This window comes from Ovis aries, chromosome 11 (assembly GCF_016772045.2).
Source record: "Ovis aries strain OAR_USU_Benz2616 breed Rambouillet chromosome 11, ARS-UI_Ramb_v3.0, whole genome shotgun sequence".
NCBI classification, from domain to species: Eukaryota; Metazoa; Chordata; class Mammalia; order Artiodactyla; family Bovidae; genus Ovis; species Ovis aries.
In genome coordinates, this window is record NC_056064.1 from 8170095 (window position 1) to 8189553 (window position 19459).

The window sequence follows — 19459 nt, forward strand, 5'->3', positions numbered from 1 at the left end:
GAACCCTGAACTTGAACCCAGGTCTTTGGCCTCCTTTAAGCAGCCCTGTGGAGGAACCGTGCTTGTTCATGAAGGACTCATCTGCCGCCTGAACACCCTGTGCCTGCAGGAATGTCCTGGGAAAGCCCCACAGCCTCGGCTGCCAGCTCCATGTCAGGAGCTCATGGGCCAACCTTTCAGATGTAGATTTCAGAACCAGACCCCGGGCACATCTGCCGTGGATTTAGATCGGCAGATATTTATTAAGTGTTTAACAGCAGTAGTTATTATTATATGTGACAGACATCATCCTGGGCCTTGATTCAAGGTGCTTTGAGCTGTCTCAGAAAACCCGGCTCAGAGCAGTTAAATATTATAGAGGATTTATTGGCCGACATCCTGGAAGCTCCATGGAAGGGTGAGCGTCCTGTGTGGACTGTTCAAGGCACTTTCTCTGCAGTTGTCTTAGTTTTGCCCTCCCTCTCCTTTCGATAGTCTTTTTGTTGGTTTCCTATGATAGCAACGTGGTAGCCACAGCTATCTGCTTCATTGTACCCTCCCGGTCTAGAAGAAGAAGGGGTCAAATGGTCCCGATTTCTAGCAAAAGTAGAACTTTGTGCTGTTTGGCTAAGACCTGGGTTACATGAACCGGTCATTGAGGGTGGGATCCGACCCTCTGAAGAGCTCTGACACAGCACGAGATGGATGGATTTCCACAGGGAAATCCGGGTGCTGACAAAAGGGGGCACACGAGAATGATGCTGGAGAGACAAGCAGTGGGTGCCCTTCGCAGCCCTGGAAGCTGCTAGATGAATACAGAGCGCAGCCTCTGTCCTAGAGACTCTTCCAGCCTAGCCTGGAGACTAACGTGTGCTTATAATACGACGCTTAAGCCCAGAAAAGAAGGTGCACAGAGGAGGGAGTGATTAGCTTTGAGGGGAAGGCAAGGAACGTTTTACAGGGCAGTGACTGTCCCTACTTTTAAAGGACAAATAGGAGCTCCCCAGGGAGCCTGGGGAAAGCAGCTAATGCATCACCACCAGAACAGCAGAGTGTTTCTGAAGTCCTGCAAACCCTTGGCTCTGGCTGGAAAGTGCTAACGAGCCCAGATTCACCTGGGTAACTGGGAGCCTCAGCAAGCCCTGAAACCAAGAAGTGACATCAGATTTCTATGTTAGACAAGCCTGAGAGCAGGGTGGATTAGAGAGACGAGACAGAAAGCGAAAGGGCATGTGACAAACCATGAAATTTAAACCCTCCATAAATGTTCATATGCAGAGCCCGGTAAGAGATGCTGTGGGCCTTTCACTCTTAGCATTAGCTGACTGACTCCAAGCTGAACATCAGGCTGACCGGGGGACAGTGGGAGGCTGCCTAATGGGAAGTAGGGGTATAGGTAGATTCAGGCTAGAGTCTGGGAGAGGAAGACCTTGAAAGCCAGATTGCTATAGTCATGTTGGTGGGAGAGAGGAGTTCATATTCTTTATGGCAGTGGAGCTCACTAAGGACAGAATCAACAGAGGGAGATCAACCCGGCAGCGGCCCCACGGAGCCCAGCCTGATGCCTGGCCCCTGCGGCTGTGCTTTGTGACCTGGAGGAAGGGGGGGAGAGCAAGGCAGACCCTGCAGAGATTCTCCTTGGTTTCTGCCAACAAGTTTATGTTCATCCCCTGCGTGGGACTACTGGTTCCTGTTTCTGTGTCCTTGTGGCAGCCTCTGCCCCTGTCCTTTCTGCCAGCCCCTTTCCCTCTGTCCTCCTCTTTGCTTCCTCTGTTCAGATCTGCTTCAGAACGCCACACCTGACTCACCTTCCCTGGGGTGCCCTCCTCAATGAAAGGCAGAATTTTTTGAGTCTCCAGAAGGTGTTTTGCATGTTGTCTCAGAGTGGTGCCTGCCTCCTACCATATCAACCCTCCAAGGAGGCAGTCAGCCTCATTCTTAGTGTAGATGAGTAATTACCATGCAGTTAGAGAAAGCAGAAAACAAAGGGGCCCTTTGTTCCTGGATGCTCATTAATAAATGAAAAGGTCTCCTCTTCCCATCCTGGGATCCTGCACCACGGGATATGGGCAAATTATGCTTTTCAGCAGCTGTGATTGGCTGTTGCATGAGAGATCCATTCTAGATCTATCAGGATGAGGGGAGCCACAACGCAGTCCGCTCTGTGGCGTGGACAGGAGAGTCATCTCAAAATTCAAACCCACCTGAGAGGTCTCTTAAGGGAAGGATATCTTGCAAGTGGTTGGTAGAATGCTAGAGACACTTCCCAGCCAATTTTAATAAAATATAGGTAATATGTTAAAATACCTCACATTTATTATGAATTAGTCGTGTACTGTGCCAAGTCCACCTCCCTTATCCCATTTAATTCTCATAGGCCTATGCAATGGCTGCTGTTATTCTCATTTCCATTTTTAAGGTTTAAAAACTGTGTCTTAGCACCAGTGAGGTGGCAGAGACAGGATTTGAGCCTAGGTCTGCCATCCCTGCAAAACACTGTGCCTTTGAAACATACAAAAACAAATCCCCACTGTTGGCCATCAAATCAATTCTCCATATCCCTAGGGGAGGAGGGAACCCGAAGTCATTTTCAGAAGGCATTACATGTACTTTTTGCACCTGCCTCTGCCATTGCAAACTTAACATCATGGTTGTCTGGCTTTAGCTGACATTTCGGATCTGGCTTCTGGTCTCTGAATCTTTTCAGACCAAAGGTACACAAAGGAGGCGTGGTCCTGTAAGAATGAGCCAACCTGAAGATAATCATTTGAAAGGAGACTTTAGCTAAAACAGAAGTGAAGGAAGTTAGCCACTGCCCGTAGGAAACTAAGCCGTGGAGCAGGGCTGGGCGTCTTTGGGCAATGCAGACTTCTCCGTAGGGATCAATCAACATCCCTTCCTGCGAGCTGGAACACTGCATCTGGAAGGTCGCTGGGTAGCGCAGCCCAGCCCTAAGGCTGGAAGGAGATTGGCTGTCCAGTTGCTGGGGCTTTGCCTTAAGCCAATGGCCGGGAGGGGCGGGGCCGGAGGCGGGATCAGCGGGCTTCTCGGCCAATCATCCTGCAGGGAGGCTAGACCCTCAGTACCATGGCAACAGCGAGCAGGGGCTCATTTGTTTTGTAGATAAGTAATTACTACGCAATTAGAGAGAGCTAAAAATAAAGGGGCCTTTTGTTCCTGGTTACTTATTAATATTAATAAACTGGTCTGTCCAGGTCTGTGGTAAACAATTAATGCAAACCTGTGTGCCGGTGGAAGAGCCCACTGTGGGAGCTCAAGGCTGCAGAGCCCCACTCTCCCGTCTCTTTCTGGAAGTTATTTCTGACTATAACCTGCAGAGGGTCGGCTTTCCCGGTCTTGAGGGGAAGAGGAGATGCTCAGCCTTACCAACACACGGGACCCACGATGCCCCCGAGTCAGGACTGACCCAGACAGAAGAGTCTGGTAACTTCTACCCAGCCTCCAGAGAAAAGACCCACAAGCACAGCAGCAAAACCAGAAAACACGGACCTCTGTTGGAAGAAACCTCTCACCCAATTTTGTTACCTGTCGTTGGCCATGTCATTTGACTTTTCTGGGTGTGGGTTGTTCAGCTCCAGGTACATAAGAGTTTCTAAACCTTCCACTGAGGTAGCCCCTGAGAGTTCAGTGTGTCCCCTCCCACCTGGCTTAAAGAGAAACAAACAAGACTTGGGACTGGCTTGCTGGAAGGTTATGTGGTTGTTCAAGGGTTGACCCCACAGCTTCTGGCTTCCCCTGTCTGGCCTTGGAAATAGAAAGAGCTCAAAGGCATGCATCTCCCTTATATCCCTTCCCTTCCTAGGGAACAGGTTGCCTTGTGGATTAATCAGATAAGGATGATAAGAAGCTTAAAAAAAAAAAAAGAGTGGAGGAGGAGCCCGGAAGACTTGGTTTGCATCTGGCTTCTGCCAATGACAAGCTGCTTGATTTAGGGGCAGAGGATTTCAGACTGTTGGGTTCTTGGGCACCCCTCAGCTCTATAGCTCTGTATTGCTGCTGTTTCCAAAGCTCTGGATCCCTTATCATTGGGAACAAAAGGGGTGACCGTGATAATACCTTGAGATCTGAGAGAAGTGACTGGAGAGAAGGCCAGGGGCTTCCAAGTGATGTGTCACCTGGTAGGGAATAATTTGAAACACCTGTCATGCCTTTTTTTTTTTTTTGTCATGCCTTTTTTTTTTTTTGAATGTACGAAGGCATTGAGAGGGATAGAAATATTTCCAGAATTGTGTATTATTTTTTTAAAAAACTTATAGTCAAGGTTTTCATCTTTGGGTGTGGTTGATTAACCCTTTAGAGTGTGGCACTTTGGATAATATTAATAAATGTAGACCTGTTCGTAGCTACCATCGATGAGCTGTGAAACAGGGGTGAACTCAGTGGTTCTTGAACCTGGCTACATGTTAGAATCACCTGGGGAGTTTTTAAAATTCCTAGCGTTCAGGCCACATTGTGAATCCATCAAATCAGAATCTGCAGGGGAATTGGGGCGGGGTGGGGGGTGCCTCAGCAGTACTTAAATCTCCCCAGCAAGTCCAGTGTGTAAACATGGACTCAGATACCTCAAGGTTCTTCCAGATATAGAGCCTCACACAATGTCTGTGATTCATCATCAGAATCCCTACCTTCAGAAACAGATCAGCAGAGCCACAAGACAGACGGTTCACCCCAGCCTCCTCTAAGGACAGAGATCATGAGCCTGTAGCCTTGGGGCTCAGGCCTCCCCTGCCCGCCACTGGCCCTCCCAGCAGGGACAGGAGATCCACCCCTCCTGGACAGGCTGAAAGGGTCTGTGTCCTCATAGGTGGATTCTCCTGCCTCCCCCAAGAATAGGCCTGTCCTAGCTGAGATTGAGAGCGTGTACACGTAGGACCAGCAGCCCGGAGCAACCATAAGCAGGAAAGCAGCCACCCTCCTTGACTGTCTGACGAATGCGGGCCCTTCGGTAAGGTCGGAGTTTGTTTGTTATTAAAGACTTAATTAGAAACATGAGAGGGAGCTGAATGGCACCGTGCTTGGCTAATTAGTGACATGTATTCGCCCACTTTGAACTTCAAGGACACAGAGCTATTAGCGCTTATAGCAAAAATGGATTAAACTCCGGTGCCATTACAATCGTTAAAGACGGGCAGCTCAAGTGGAAAGCCTTTTGTACAGGTCCTCGAGGGGTGGCCCTTGGGCATCCTCCCCACCCCACGCCCGGGTTTCTGGAACCACAGACAGTGAGTTTCCATGGCCTGGAATCAGGCAGTAAGCACTGAAGGTGCTCACACCTGAGGGCTCCCTGAAGGATGGCCCTCGCTAGACTGGAGTGGTCTTTGGGGACTAAGACCAACCCTCTGCTTGCACTGTCTGGGGTACATGGAAGGACTTCCTTTCTCTCTGATACACTCTGACCCCAGCTATACTGCATGCCAGCTTTGTGCCCAGTATTGCTCTGAGATGTGGTCCAGAGGAGGGTGGCCTGGTCCTCAGGAGAGAGGCTATCGCCTATCTGCTATGGCAGGGGCCTTAAAGAGATGGCCCACCTCAGGGAGCCCCCAGTCTGGTGGGGGACACACCCCCACCACCAGGGAGCTCCCAGTTTGGAAAAGGCAGCAGGGCCCATGCCCTCAGGAACTGGCACTTCAGTACTGTAGGTGTGATTCATCATCCTTGGTTTTGCAACCTCCGCAAAGCAAAGGAAGATCCAAATAAACAGAAGAAACCTTCGCAAACCACAGTGCCAGGAAGGACAGCTGGGCAGTGTGATTCAATCTAAAAGCAGCTGGGAGTTGCTCCGAAGTCCAAGTGAGTCAGTCTGAGACACTGTGAGACCCTGGACGCATCCCCGCACGGCCCCAGCCCCAAGTGTCCCTGTCAGCGACCCCAGGGCGATAAAGCCCATCTTACAAGTTGTTAGGAGCGAGAACAAGACAGTGTTAAAACGCCTGCCGGTGCACCTGGAGGACTCCTCTAGTGGCTCAGATGGTAAAGAATCTGGCTACAACGAAGGAGACACAGCCCAGGCCCAGGTCCACTCAGCGCTGCTCCGTCCCCAGAATTTACCCCTCATCAGATGGCAGTCAGCCACTAACCCCACACCTCCTCCTCCCCAACCAACCCAGCCTGGTCCTTTGTAAAGAAGAGACATACCCAAGTCAAGGCTGATACTCAAAAAGTGTCAAGACAGAAAGAGAATGAGCTGTTTCCTATTGAGGTTGTCCAGCAACATAAAGTACCGGCCATAAAGCCCTCCTTAGATGGGGTTCTGGGGGCTGTCTCCTTGCACTGATCTGAGTGATAGTGTGAGTGTGCAGGTTCGCTAGGAACTCAGGATGTGAGGGGTTTGGAGCTGGCCAGCAGTGAAGTTGTCTCTTTTGGGAATGTGATTTGACCTGAAGCTGTGACCTTTCTACAAAACCGTGAGTCCTGAGTCTTAAGTTGTACTGTCCATCCATTCCCTACTTAAGATATGCCAGCACTAACCAGCAGACATCTGGGTCCCCACAGTGGTCTGAAGCAGGCTAGATGTTGAGAGAACAAGCAGAAACTGCAGTCTTCGAAGACCCGCATCACTGAAACCAGCATTGGGAGTGTTTGTGGCCCTGACTCCCTGGGAGTCCAGGGAGCGAGCTGACTCTCTCCACGTGTCACCTGCAGTGTTTGCAATGAGCCAGGCATCTCAGATGTGTCAAGACATGCTGACAGCAGGCTGAGTTTGTCCTTCCCAGCAATATATTGATTTGTATAGGGAGACAGGAAGGAAGAAACACCATCACACAGCTCTCTCAATCCTCCCCTAGTTTTATTAACGTGTGTCTTCTCCTTGTCTTCTGAAATAGCTTGAATTTCAGCAGAGCTTAAAAAGAAAAAGAAATGTCATATATAAAATTGATTGTCCCTGCATCTGGGTCCCCGCACCGATCTGATTTTCATTTACTGTGTCACGGTTTTCCCAGGTTAGAGGTAATTGCTGGCCCTCTCTGTCTTCCTCTCCCACCTTCAGGCTAGGCTCTGGGAGATAAGTTTGAGCTGAGATCCCTGGGGCCCAGTGGCCGGGCAGACTGCTGGAGTATGATTCCCCCTTGCTCCGCTGGAGACGAGCTGTGGTAGCTGACAGCTGAGTGTTTCTCCTGTTATCAGAAGCAGGCTTAGTTTTTCAGGCCAACCTTCCCCGGCTGACCACCGGCATTCATTTACTGTGGGCACGACTTGCAGAGGGCACGGTGAGACTGCAGATTAGGGTCCCCAACTCTGTTTGCAGGGAAGCCTCAGCTGACCAGCTGGCATTCCTGAGAGGCTGGCTGTTCAGAGTCAGGTCTCAGCTTCTGAGAGCCGCCTGGCGTTATGAAACGCAGCATCCACTGAGCCCCCCGTGGTAAATGGGAATCGGGCAGGTTGCTCTTGGTCTGGAGAACCCAGGGCCCCTTGAGAACCTGGAGAGCCCCCACCTTCTGCACACACACCCCTCCCAGAGGGTCGCTCGCTGAGACGCAGTCTCTGCTGCTGTGGAGTTTTAATCCCGGCAGAGAGAAGAGTGGTGGTCGGAGGCGCAGTGACTCTGGTATCAGCCCATCAGCAGAGCCCCTCTGCTCACTGCGTTCTCAGTCACTCTCTTTAATCCTCTAAAACAGAACTCCCTACAATCTAGTGTGATACATTAAGATGAAAAACACCACACGGGCTTATGCTCTAGGTCCCGCATTCTTCAGGAGCTTGGGGCTGGGAGCGGGTCCGTGACACCCAGCAGCCCAGTCTCCCTGCCCTCGCGCCTCATGCAGGCACAGTAAGGTCTGCTGGGCAGCAGGTTACCTTCTGAGTTGGGCTGGGTGCAGGCAGGCCTACCGCTGCGCCTGCTTTGTCCTGAGCAGCACACACTATCCCGGCAATGTGCTGGGGGCCGTGAGGCCCCCTCCCGAGATGGATCCTGGCGGCCACAGATAATTCGTCAAGTGGGAGACTGAAATTGTCCTGAGGGCTGGCTCTGCTTTTTGGTGAAAAGTGAGAGCCACTAAACCAGGACCCAGGTCTGAGCCTGGGACTTGGTGGGCCCTGGCTTGTCTCAGATCTAGCAACAGTTCTGTTAACAGTTTCTTTCTCTGAATCAGTAATAATCCACTCTTCAGGCCTTAGAGCCAGAGATGCCCTCCCAGGGGTGCCCGCCTCCGAGTCCTGGGCTCTAGCCTTCTGCCCTGTGTCCAGCGGCATCACGTTGGAAGCATACAGAAGTATCAGGGCTTCCAACCTTTCCTAGACCTGCAGTGTGGCTCTCCTGATCTCCTGATCCTCACTGCCCTCTCCCACAACTTCCCCACCCTCAGTGACAAATTCCACTCCCAGCCCAGCTCCTTCTGACCACAGTCGGGCAGAACCACATGCAGACTCATACCCACCAGAAGGAAAGGTTTGCCGTAAACCCCCCAGATGCTCCCGAGCTTTGGGTCTTGCCTCTGCAGGTCAGGGTCTGAGCCTGCAGGACAGACCTTGGAGAAGGACTCTGGGATGGCTTTCCTGGGCCAGCCATCCAAGGTGTATTCCCTTGATAGGAAGTGTCTCCTTTTATCCGATGCAAAATGCCACCAACTGAAATTTAGATGCATTTCCTCTTGCTAGCCTCAATGAGAGGTCGTGTCCTTGCTTTCCTGCCCATCCCCCCCATTCCCCAGAGTCTTTGCATCAGGTCCAAGGTGATTGAATGCAGGGTGGTCGATGAAACAGATCCTTTTGTGAAATCACTTCCTGATTTGTTTGGCCAGTGAATTGTGCTATCGTATATCAGGTTTTCCTAAACCTGCGGATGGTAACCTGCCTTGTCGGGCTCTGCATACACAACTGTTTCGAAAACGGATGTATTTGTTCTAAACGTGATGAGTTACAGGCATTCCTCTTTTGCATTTTCGCCTCAGCCCACTGAGAGTCAGGCAGAGTAGGGCAGGACTCACATGTCGTAGATGAGGACTCTGGAGGGTGAGGGGCTGACACCCACCCAGGCAGGTGGCTGGAGGTCAGGGCTGGGGTCACACTCAGGTCTTCTGACTCCAAGTCCAGGGCTCCCTTTCTCTGCACCGTAGCTGCCTCCCTGAGCATACTGCTGCCTGGACCCAGAAAGCCCAGAGAATGCCTGGGGCACAGGGCGAGGAGAGGCGCCTGCCCCGGATTAAACCGCTGCTGTGGACACTGCCCAGAGCAGCCAGTGGAGAAGTGACCTTGCTCCCCCACCATGAGTTCCCAAACTGCTGCTTGGTGCAGGGCTTGCCCAAGGCCACTTAATGCTCACAGCTTCTGCTACAAAAATGCCAGGGTGTTTGCAAGACATTGTCCTCTTTGGGGACAGGAGTTATAACGTCGTTTTTAAATCTCAGCACTATTCATTCAGCAGTACCTACTGAGACCTCTTCCTCCCTCCCTCCACACGCACACAGACACACACACCCTAGCTGAGCAGCCTTGAGGGACATCCCATTCCCTCTTCCTGACCTGACCCTGGCCTTGGCAGCATTTCTGCCCCTTAAAATGAGCCTGGAGGTAACCTGCCAGGAGACAGCCCATTGAGAACTGATTCAGGGTAACTAGCATGGAAAGCACCCTCAGGCCAGGGGCTCGAGGCATGCTCCCCCCGCCCCCACCTGCCTGCCTCTTCTCTCAAGGTCACAGCTTGGAGGGGAGGGGGTCCTCCTTTACTGTGTTGCCAGCCGGTGTGCAGGAGGAAGGTCCCCAAAGAAGATCACCGTGTCCCTCTTGCCTTCCCACCACCAAACAGCGCATGTTGGTGTCTGAGTGCCCCTCCCCTTTCCTTCTCAAACTGCTGAGCTGGGTAGTACCCTCCTGGAGATGCATGGGTTCAGGACATAGGTTGCCTTGTTAACCCGCTTTCTGGAGCCTGGGTCCTCTGCACACAGAGAAAGGGGGACTCATTGACCGAGGAGCCCAGTGACCCGGCTCCTCTACGCCCTCAGCCCTTGAGGGAGCAGGTTCCACTGTCCAGAGAAAAAGGACCGGCCCAGAACCAGGGGCTCCTGGCCTGCCGCCTGCATCCTAGGCAGGGAGCCAGGGCCCCGTCTTTCAGCCCTGACTGGGGGGTGTCTGCAGGGTGACGGAGCTGGGGCTCAGGTGTGAAAAGGGCAAGTGTGTAACTGTGCAAGACTTAGGGTTTTAAAGCTGCATTGTAACACAGTGCCTCCTCCACAGTGATTCTGGAGTCATTGGATGGAAGAGGATAGAAGAGGGAGGGGCGATGTAGGCCCAACTGGGAGACTCCCTTCAGGCCAGCTCTCCAGCTGCAGGTCTCCTGAGCAACAGGATGGGGAGGCTAACGGGTGGGCCAAACACCACCAGCCCCTCTGTCTTCTGACCCTCCAGCGGGGTGTGTTTCTAGACAGCATCCTTCCATGAGCATGCAACCTCCTCTCTCCCAGGCTCCTTCTGCTGGCTGGGTTAGTCTCTGGGTAGCCCTCACTCTGCTGGGAGGAGCCAAGATGGAGCTCGCTCTCTCCTTCTTGGCTTCTAGATGGGCATGCCCACCCTGGATCCTCATCTAGCCAGAGGAGAGAGAGGTCAGAAAGCCTTGACCTTCCACCGTGGCTCCGCCTCCCACCCATTACCCTGAAACAGAGCTGGCTAGTTACTCTCTTGGTTCCTTGGTATAGCAGTGGGGTCAGCTGCCTGGGTGAACCAGGAGTCAGTATCTGAGCTCTCTCTGCTTTCCCTAGCCTGGGAAAAGAAAGTGTGTAAGCCTGAGATAATGCTGTCTGTTGAATATCTCAGCTTGATCCTTGCTTCCGTGAGAAGGGCCAAATGTTATCTCCAAGTTTAATCTCCTGTATTCAAAAATCCTGTCCCCTCTGTCTGCCAGTGCGCTCCCAAATCAGCCATTCCCTTGCTCTGAGCCTCTGGGTTTTTTTTTTTTTTTTTTTTTCTTTAACCTGTGCTTTCCATCAGCCAGTTTCTTCCTTTCTTGGCACAGCTTCCTAGGGGCCTGACCTTGAAGCCTCCGGCCCCAGATGGCCTTCCCAGGAAGCAGCTTGCCTCTTCTCTGCTGAGTTGGGAGCCCGGCCCTGCTTGGCTTGCTCTCCTTGCATCTTTGCATCCTGTCTCGGTTTCCCACCAGCCTAGCTGGGGTGCATCGTCGGTCTTTTTCCATCGTGGCGACTAGTCGGTAGCAATCAATCCAGGTTTGGCTCTTCAAGCCCCCGCCCCCCCCCCCCCCCACACACACACACCCAAAAGTGAGGAGTTCCAGCCACAGGTGCCCAGGGCAAGGTCATGGTCCAGGGAAGATTTGCAGATGTCTTCCCTGCTGCCACTGAGGGCAGGTGGGCCCAGGGCAGAGGGAAATGCCAAGCATAGGCAGGAGGGAGAAGGCTGTCGTGAGGAGCACCCACTGGGATTCAAGGAGGTTCGTGGAACCCGTTTTGTCTGGTTCTTCAAGATGGACGAGTTGTAGTCCAGAACTGGCCAGCGTGATTCACCTTGAACTTCAGAAGTCAATGAGAAATTACTTTTACAGTATAAAAAAGATGGTTTTTTCTATTATGGAAAATAAAAGATTTAAGCTACTAAAGGGAAATGAAGAAGAGACACAGTTAACCTGGTTGGCAAGCTGTGGTCCTCGCTGGGGCGGAACCGAGTAAAGGCGGGGGCCTGGGGCAGCGTCTCCTCACCCTGCCCCCCACCACCACTACTCCCCAAGGAGCATGTGGGTGTGAAGTCTCCTCTCCTGTAGCAAAGGTCCAGTCCTGGTTCTTCTTTCTGATAGTCTGGAGTCTATCTGAAGATAACCAATAGAACGCAGGCTTTTCGGTCAGATATGCTTTCGTGATCATTTGGTTCAGTCAGTATGCTCTGAATTCATACTTCTTTGTCTTTTTTTTTTTAACAAAAGGGAAAAAAAAAGTTTAAATCCCCCCTTTCCTTCTACTGCAGGAGGTGAGTGTGTGGGTGTCCTGTAGCATCATTGGCGTTCACCAGCTTTGGCCCAGAGCCTCCAGATTCTCCATCCCCACCCCATCCCTCCCTCCATCCCCTGCTCGCCACCCCAGAAGGGAACCCTCTGCCACCATCATTACGGTTATGTTAAGATGCCCAAGTCTTCCATGACATATCCCATCCTCCGACCACTTCAGTATTGACGACTTTCATTCAGGGATATAAACGGGAGGGGTGGGGAGGGAGGGAGTAGCCAGTGGGGAGGGGGGGGAGGGGGGGGGGGAGGGAGAGCCGAAGATCTTTTTTGTCTTTTTTGTTGTTGTTTAAAACAAATTTGTCATTTAATGGATCCAAAAACAAGAAAAAAAAGTGAAACCAAAAAATTCCCTCCCCAAAGATTTTTTTTTTTTTCCTGGACACAAATTGCTTTGTTTCCTGTCACAGTTTAATATCAATATTAACACAATGTGTAGTCTAAACCTAGTTCCTTTGTAGTTTGCATGGGATGTGAATGCTGTCTCAACGTGCCCAGATCTAGACAAGACTGCATGAGCATCAATTCAGATGTGGAAAAAAAAAAAAAAAACCAACTCTCTCTCTTTTCCATATATCTCTCTATTTCTATTGTGATAATTTGGTGGGCAGTGAAGCACCCTGGTTGGTTGCCATACTGTGTTGAATGGTTGTTTTTTTTATTCTATCTCTTTTTGGAGCTCCGAGCTTCTTAGTAGTAGCCTGGGCTGAGTATTCTTGAGTCCCTGCTGATGTCTTCGCATGGCCTTGGTTGAGTGTTAGAAGTCGGGCCTCAGCTGTTCCTCCCGAGTGTCTGGCTTGTGGTGACCGGTGCATGCCTGGCTTCCAGCCTCATACCCAGCTCTATTCTCTGCACACCAGTCCTGAATAGCTACAGTGCTCAACCGAATTTTGGCGGGCCCGCTTCCCCGGCAGGCTCCAACCCGGCGCGGCCCGGAGGCTTCCCGGGGGCCAACAGCCCAGGACCCGTCGCCGACCTCTACGGCCCTGCCAGCCAGGACTCCGCAGTGGGGAATTACATAAGCGCCGCCAGCCCTCAGCCGGGCTCCGGCTTCGGCCACGGCATCGCCGTAAGTACCTCCCCGCCCCTGCCCTCCCGCCTGTCTCCTGCAGCCCACGGTGGGGGGGGGGGGGCGGTGATGTGCCAATGTGCCAGGGAAGCCCCGAGCCGGCAGGCCAGGAGCAGGCACCGGGTCCCCCGCCACACCCACGTCCGCCACCCCCAGCTGCAGCTTCTCACCGTGCGCGGGCCACAGGTGGAGTGGAGGGAGTGTGGGCAGGTCACTCCTGGGTCACGTTCAGCCCACTCAACCCTGAACCGCATGTACAACCCATTGCATCCCTGGCTGCAAAACAAAAAAAAGTGTTCCTCCCTCGAAAGCTGGTGTGTGAGACCTTAAAGGAAACAGGCTAAGGCAGCTGCTGGCTCGTAGTAGACCCCTGGGGTCAGCCCCTCTGCTTGATCCCGGCCTCCTGGAGATTCAGGGGGGCTGGGACCTTGGAGCTAGGGCCCCGTCCCGTCCCCGTAGGATGACAGGCTGAGTCAGTAGAGTCCTGCCTGGGGTCCTGGGGCAACACTGGGGCCTGGGACGTACCGTGGGGTGCAAGTCCCGTCCCAGGGGGTTTCCTCCGCTAATGTTTCCTACAGTCTCCGGGTTCCAAGTAAGTTCCCTTTGCGTTCTTTAGCTCCACCCGCCCCAAAGGCCAGGTGCATTTGACGTTTGTAATGCTCTGTGGTTCTATAATCTGACTAATCCAGGCGATGGAAATTTGCTTAACAGATTTGCATGCTGTTTTCAGATTGTATTGTTCTTCCCCCTCCCGGTGTGTGTGAGCATGAATGTGCCTGAGCCCACTCGCTCACTGTCCCTTCCATTGGGGAAACCGAAAATCGGCCAACCTCTCCATCTTGGAGACAGTTTGATTTTGAGCTTAAGAGGGAAGTGTCTGCCGTCCCAGGTCACATCCCTGTGGGAGAACCCTGCCTACCGGGCTGTGCTGGGGAGAACAAAGCAAGTGCAGACGATCAGGGCATCGGGGCGGCCAGTCTCTGCCCCTGGCATTGAAAGGTCGCCCCCCCCAACCCACACACATGCACACACACACCATCTCACACATTCATACACGCTGCACACACACATGCACACACACACACACGCCTTGCCTGGCCTGTGCAGTCCGGGTCCTTGTTGAATCCCACTCCAGAACCAGTATCACTTAGTAATTTGGTGAGTACACCCCCTCGGATCAGCTGTAGCACCTAATCGAGAGCAGTAACTAGTCAATCCAGAGCTGCATCCGTTTCAGGGGTCGTCTACCACTGTGGACACTCAGGTGTCACCAGGAAAGAATGGGTCACCTGGTGGGCCCCCAAGGTTACTTGCCGTTTTGTGTCGGGCACGGTCAGCACCAGAAACACTGACCCTATCTGTTCATGAAAACCTGGGTCTCTGACCCGTGTGCTGTGATGGTTTCTGAAATAACAACGTCAAGTCACGTTTGGTCTGCACAGGGCTGGCCTTCTCCCCAGCTGGAGCCGTCGGGGGCTGTCTGGGGCGCAGGGCAACGGTGCCTGCCGTTGGTGGCACAAGCCCCCGTCTCCTCTCATCCACCTACCCCTGGGAATCTGGCTCTCAGTTTTCCCCTGGGTGAGCGGACAGGCCAGGGTGGGGAGTCAGGGCTTGGGAGGATGTCATCCTAGCCCCTCATGGCACGGTGTCTCAGAATTACATATTCATGCTGGCAACCACAGTCTAGTCCTAGCGATAATTTCCTTTCCCAGAATATGACAATCTGTTCCCATGTATAGCGTGCTGATGACCTTAACAATTGTGCAATTTTAGGGACCTTTGATTGCAACGGCCTTTACAAATGGATACCACTGAGCAGGTGCTTCCGTTGCCACCCCACTCTGAGGTATTGCCTTTTCTGCCACGTGTCTCGCCCGCCAGGCGTGTCCGTACATGTGTGCACACTGGGCACGCAAGTACGCACGGGCCCTGGTCCCATCGCGTCAACGTCTCTCCCTCCTCTTTCTCCACCCCTTTCCGGGGGGGTGGGGGCAACAAGATCCAGCCTTTTAATCTCTCATCCCTCCTCTGGCTTAAATCATGACCCTCATTTCTCTTCCACTGTCTTTTTTTTTTCCTTGATTCTTTTGATCCTTTTTCTCTATCTTTCCCATCTCTCATCTTTCTCTGTCTTGAAATACGATCAAAAGTGTGGGAAACTGGAAGGAGATGCTGTGCTGTGCCCATCCCAGGGGGACAGAGGCAGAAAGACGTCAGACTTCTGCCAGGCTTGGGGGCGGAGGGTGCTAAGGGTTGCCGGGCCCTCTCAGCTCCCCAGAGCTCGCTGGGCTTGGCCAGTGGGGTTCATGCAGTGAGACAGCCAGACTCCATCTTTCAGTGAAAAGAAAACATTTTTACCAGTAACTACTGAGTAATTACCCAGATTACCGCCGGAAAAGCAAATTAAATTAACGACATCACCTGCCTTACATGGATTTGGATCCCTGCCAGTTTCCTAACCTTTTAAACTGAGCTCAAGTTAATTAAACATTTTTTAAATCACTTTGATGGGGATATGGAAGGGGTGGAGTGGAGGAGAGGGGAGGTTGGGGCAGTCAGTAAGGGAGCCTCTTTCCACATTCTCATTGAAGACGGGTATCCCTCATCCTCCGAAACAGCACCAGGAAGGGAGAAGGGGTTCTCTCGTGGAAGCTCAATATGACCCGTATGAGCGAGCTGGTTTTGGGTCTTGAGACAAGAGTCTGTTTCTTCGGAAGAGAGAGAGCCACAGCTGAGGCCTGGGAGTGGATCCTGCTTGCAAAATCCCAGCTGGGACATGAGCCCTTGTCCCTCTGGGAGAAGCAAGGCTGAGTGAGATGGATTTGCCACTTTGGTTTGCAGTCAGCAGGACGCCCCTCTTGTCGAGGGTTGCTCCAGGCCCCCGAGCCAGCCAGGACCCAGTAGCGTGGGCCCAGCTGGGGGACCAGGTGGAGCCAAGCTCCATACATTTCTTGGATTTCTCTAATATTGCTCTAAGGAATCACCTCGACTAACGCAACTGCCTCTCTTAACCCAATAAACCCCGTGTGTGAGTTCTCTTCACCCCCTCGCCTCCACTTCCCTTCCAGCACTGACCCAGCCATTGCTGGCCTGCCGGAGCCAGAGGCCACTAACAGTGTGAAGGAGAGCTACTCACGACTAATTCAACTGGGTTTAGGGGTCCCAGCAAAGCGAGGCGCCCCTGAGAGCAAGGCGGGCTGATGGACCCAAGAACGTGGGGGGCTGACAATGGCTCCAGCCCTTGTGGAGTCAGATGACACGGGGATCAGTCAGCTGCCAGTGCCTCCTCCCTCCCTGCCAGAAACAGGCGGGCGGTGCAGGGCTCCCTGCCGCCTCTGGCCCCACCCTCCTCGGCAGAGCTTCCCTGCGGGTGGAGGGGGGTGAGGCTGCTCGCAGCCCAGCCTCCCGCATCCAGCTTTAGGACTTAGAGGATGGAACAGAGTATCGAGTGGAGCTAACCACCCGCCCCCTCCAAAATGATTAAGTGGGCCCGTTGAGTCACATGGCCGCCCCAAAGCACACACAAGTCTGTGCCCAGCAGAGATGACCCTCAGCCCTTTAGCACCGTCCGTGAAAGGAGGAGCCCTGGCTCCCAGCCAGTTCAGGGAGAATCAATCAGCAAGTCTGTGAATCCCAGGCCTGTTCTCATTTCCTAGGACCAAAGCTGGTTGTTAGTTGTTGTGTGTGTTTCTACAAGCGTCCTGACCTTGAGTCTTTTGTATGTAATGTGACTTCTTTAAGTAGAAATTTGCAGTTTTAGTTATGGACAGTCCTTGACGGGTGTCTCCTAAAGACAGACACTTTTAAACATTTAGCTTTGAAAACAGACTCTTGACCAGAAAAGGCAGCGCTAGTCACTGCAGGTCACCGTTTCCGCTGCAAACCCAGCGTGACCACATCTGCTGACCCCGTTTTCCACCACTGCCTCAAGAACTCTACCACAGTGTATCGAATCAGCAAACTAGCAAGCCAGCAACATGAGCTACAGAGCTGCCCTCTTTCTCCCCAGCATCAAGCTTGGCTCAGGCTGTGACCCCAGTCAGCGGTTAGCCTGGCCACTTTCAGACGTCCTCAGTAGCCCAATGTAGTCATACTCTGAAAATGCTGGTTAGAAAGCACAGAGTGAACAGTATGCCTGCCTGACATTTCTTCTTTCTCCTCCCACCCCAACTTCGTGTTCTCCTCCGGACATCCTCGACCTCCTGTGCCCTGCAGAGCATACCTGGATGTCCAGGCAAGACTGGGCGAAGTTTCTGAGTGGCCCTTTGTTTAGGTGATGTCATCAGACCTGTTCCCCCACCAGCCTCACTCCCCATCCCAACCAGAGATGGCTCACTTCGGATCGAGGGTTGACTACATCTCATCATCTCACGAATCTGCTGTAATATAAGACAACAGCTTTTAAATGTGTATATATCCCATGATTTTGGTTTTGTTTTGTTTTTGTTTTTATTGATGGTTTCCCTCCCTCTTCTCTCTTCCCTCTTCTCCTTTTAAATCTCTTTGAATCACATTTGGTAGTGATTTTGACTTAGTCCAGTAGTCATATAGCTTTAATATCTAGTTAAAAGCTAACCATAGTATAATTGTTATATTAAGGTATTATTTTTTTCTTAAAACAATTTTTTTTTGCTTGTTTAATTCTGTTCTCACTTTTCAAGGATGCTGAGATGGTAATATTACTCTGAATATTTTGGTATCAATTCTGAGACTGTATGAATTTTCAGGCAGAATTTGAGCACACACAGAGAAGCGAGGTTGTGAAGTGCCGAGCGGGAGGTGGGCATCAACTTTCTACTCTGCATTGTATAAAAAGTGAGATGTAGTAGGCTAATGAACAGACTCTATAGCGGTTCTTTTTTTTGTGGCGTCTCTTTGTTAACCTAAGTATATCTATTTTCGGCAATAAGGTAAGGACGACAATGTTTTGCGTGTCCTCCTTTTCTATAAGTGCTTTTTTTCTGTTGAAAGAGGTGATATTATAAGGTTTTTTGCAATTGTGAATTCTAAAAAAGAAATGTTGTAAATACAATTCCATTAACTACATAGAAACTATTAAGAAAGAGAGAATCAAAAATATTTTTGTGAGGGAGTCGGCCCCAGGCAGTTTGATGCTCTGTGGGTGGAGGAGGGGAGGAAGGGTAACCGAGTCAGTGACTGGATGAACACCCAGCTGCCAGGCCGACCCCGGGACAGGTTAGAACACTGTTAGCTCCTCTTGTCTGTGTGATAGACCTAAGAACTGTATTAGTGTCATACCAGCATATTAACCTCTCGTCTGTGCACAGCTTCCAACGTTACTGTCTAGTTAGATTTTTATTTAAAATATGAAAAACTGCTTTTCCCAAGACGTTTTTTAAAAACAAAGCTACAATTTTAATATTTAACATATTTAATGTTTCAAAGCACACCTGGTTTGGCTTGGGTGGGGAGGGGTGGGGGGACATTCTTTTTCAGTCTTAATTTTTAAATATTTGATCATTTTCTATTGTCCAATCATTTCAGCACCTCCAAAGGTCCCTAGGACACTTTGCCTCTCTTCTCCCCCTGTCCCCCCAGCCGCCCCCCAGCTCCGGGGACCCATGGGCCAGGAGTGGATAAGCCTGCATTAATGAAATCTTTTCTCCATTCACTTTCTATTTACCAATTAGGAAAGCAACCTTTTGGTTTATATATTTTTTTTTAATACCTCAGTGCTTCAAGTATCACCAGAGAGGCTATGAAAGAATTTTTTTTTTAATTTATTGTAGATGTAAACAGAATTTTAAAAAGTAAAAAGTATAAACATCGCTGCACTGTGACTGGTGGGAAAAACTGACCGTTTCCTGTTTGCACATGTTTAACATTTGGCTGTTATAATATATGGTCCTCGGTTGGGGAAAGATACTTATGATGAAGGATATTTTTTAATTTAACTTTTTTTTAATATTGGTAATAGGTCGGCAACAGCAACTATAGAAGTACAACTCAATAGATGGCATTAAAACATATTGTAGTGTGGATATATATTTTTTTCTTTTTTAAAATGTGATATTGACGTTTTATTAATATTTTTTAAATTGTTACGTTTATAAATTTGGTACTTAAGGCACAGCCAGTATGAGACACTGAATGCGACATTTATTATAAAGAGCTGCTGCACTCCTATTTTTATAAATTTTACTAACAAAGTAGACTAATGTAGACATTCACAGACATGGTAGGGTAAAAGCATCTTCAAGCAAAAGGCTCCAAAATGCTAACTCAGAAAGACAAAAAGCCTTTTTCAATTCTAATTAAACAGCAACATCTTTTTTTTTTTTTTTTAATCATGTTCTTTGTTTTTTTCCGATAAAATGTTAGGTTGTTTGGTGAAGGTTTTTTCGTTTGTTTTTCTTTCTTTCTTTTTTTATTTCCAAACAACCAGGTTAAGTAAAATGCTGGGCGCTTTTAAAATATCAAAACTTGTT

The 19459-nt window shown here is 50.8% G+C and overlaps 1 protein-coding gene across 9 annotated transcripts in view; it reads left to right on the forward strand.

The window, feature by feature from the left end:
• MSI2 (musashi RNA binding protein 2) overlaps window positions 1–14856 on the forward strand; it is a 398837-nt gene extending 383981 nt beyond the window's left edge. For 4 of the 9 annotated variants that reach the window (XM_060394727.1, XM_060394728.1, XM_060394731.1 and 1 more), the window contains 2 exons: window positions 12802–13010; window positions 14784–14856. In XM_060394727.1, coding sequence (XP_060250710.1) covers window positions 12802–13010; window positions 14784–14825 — 251 coding nt within the window. In that variant the 3' untranslated portion in view covers window positions 14826–14856. Of the gene's footprint in view, window positions 1–3194; window positions 10813–12801; window positions 13011–14783 lie in introns of those variants that run through there. The other 5 variants (XM_060394729.1, XM_060394730.1, XM_042255258.2 and 2 more) reach the window with 2 other exon arrangements.
• Window positions 14857–19459: the final 4603 nt, after the last annotated feature.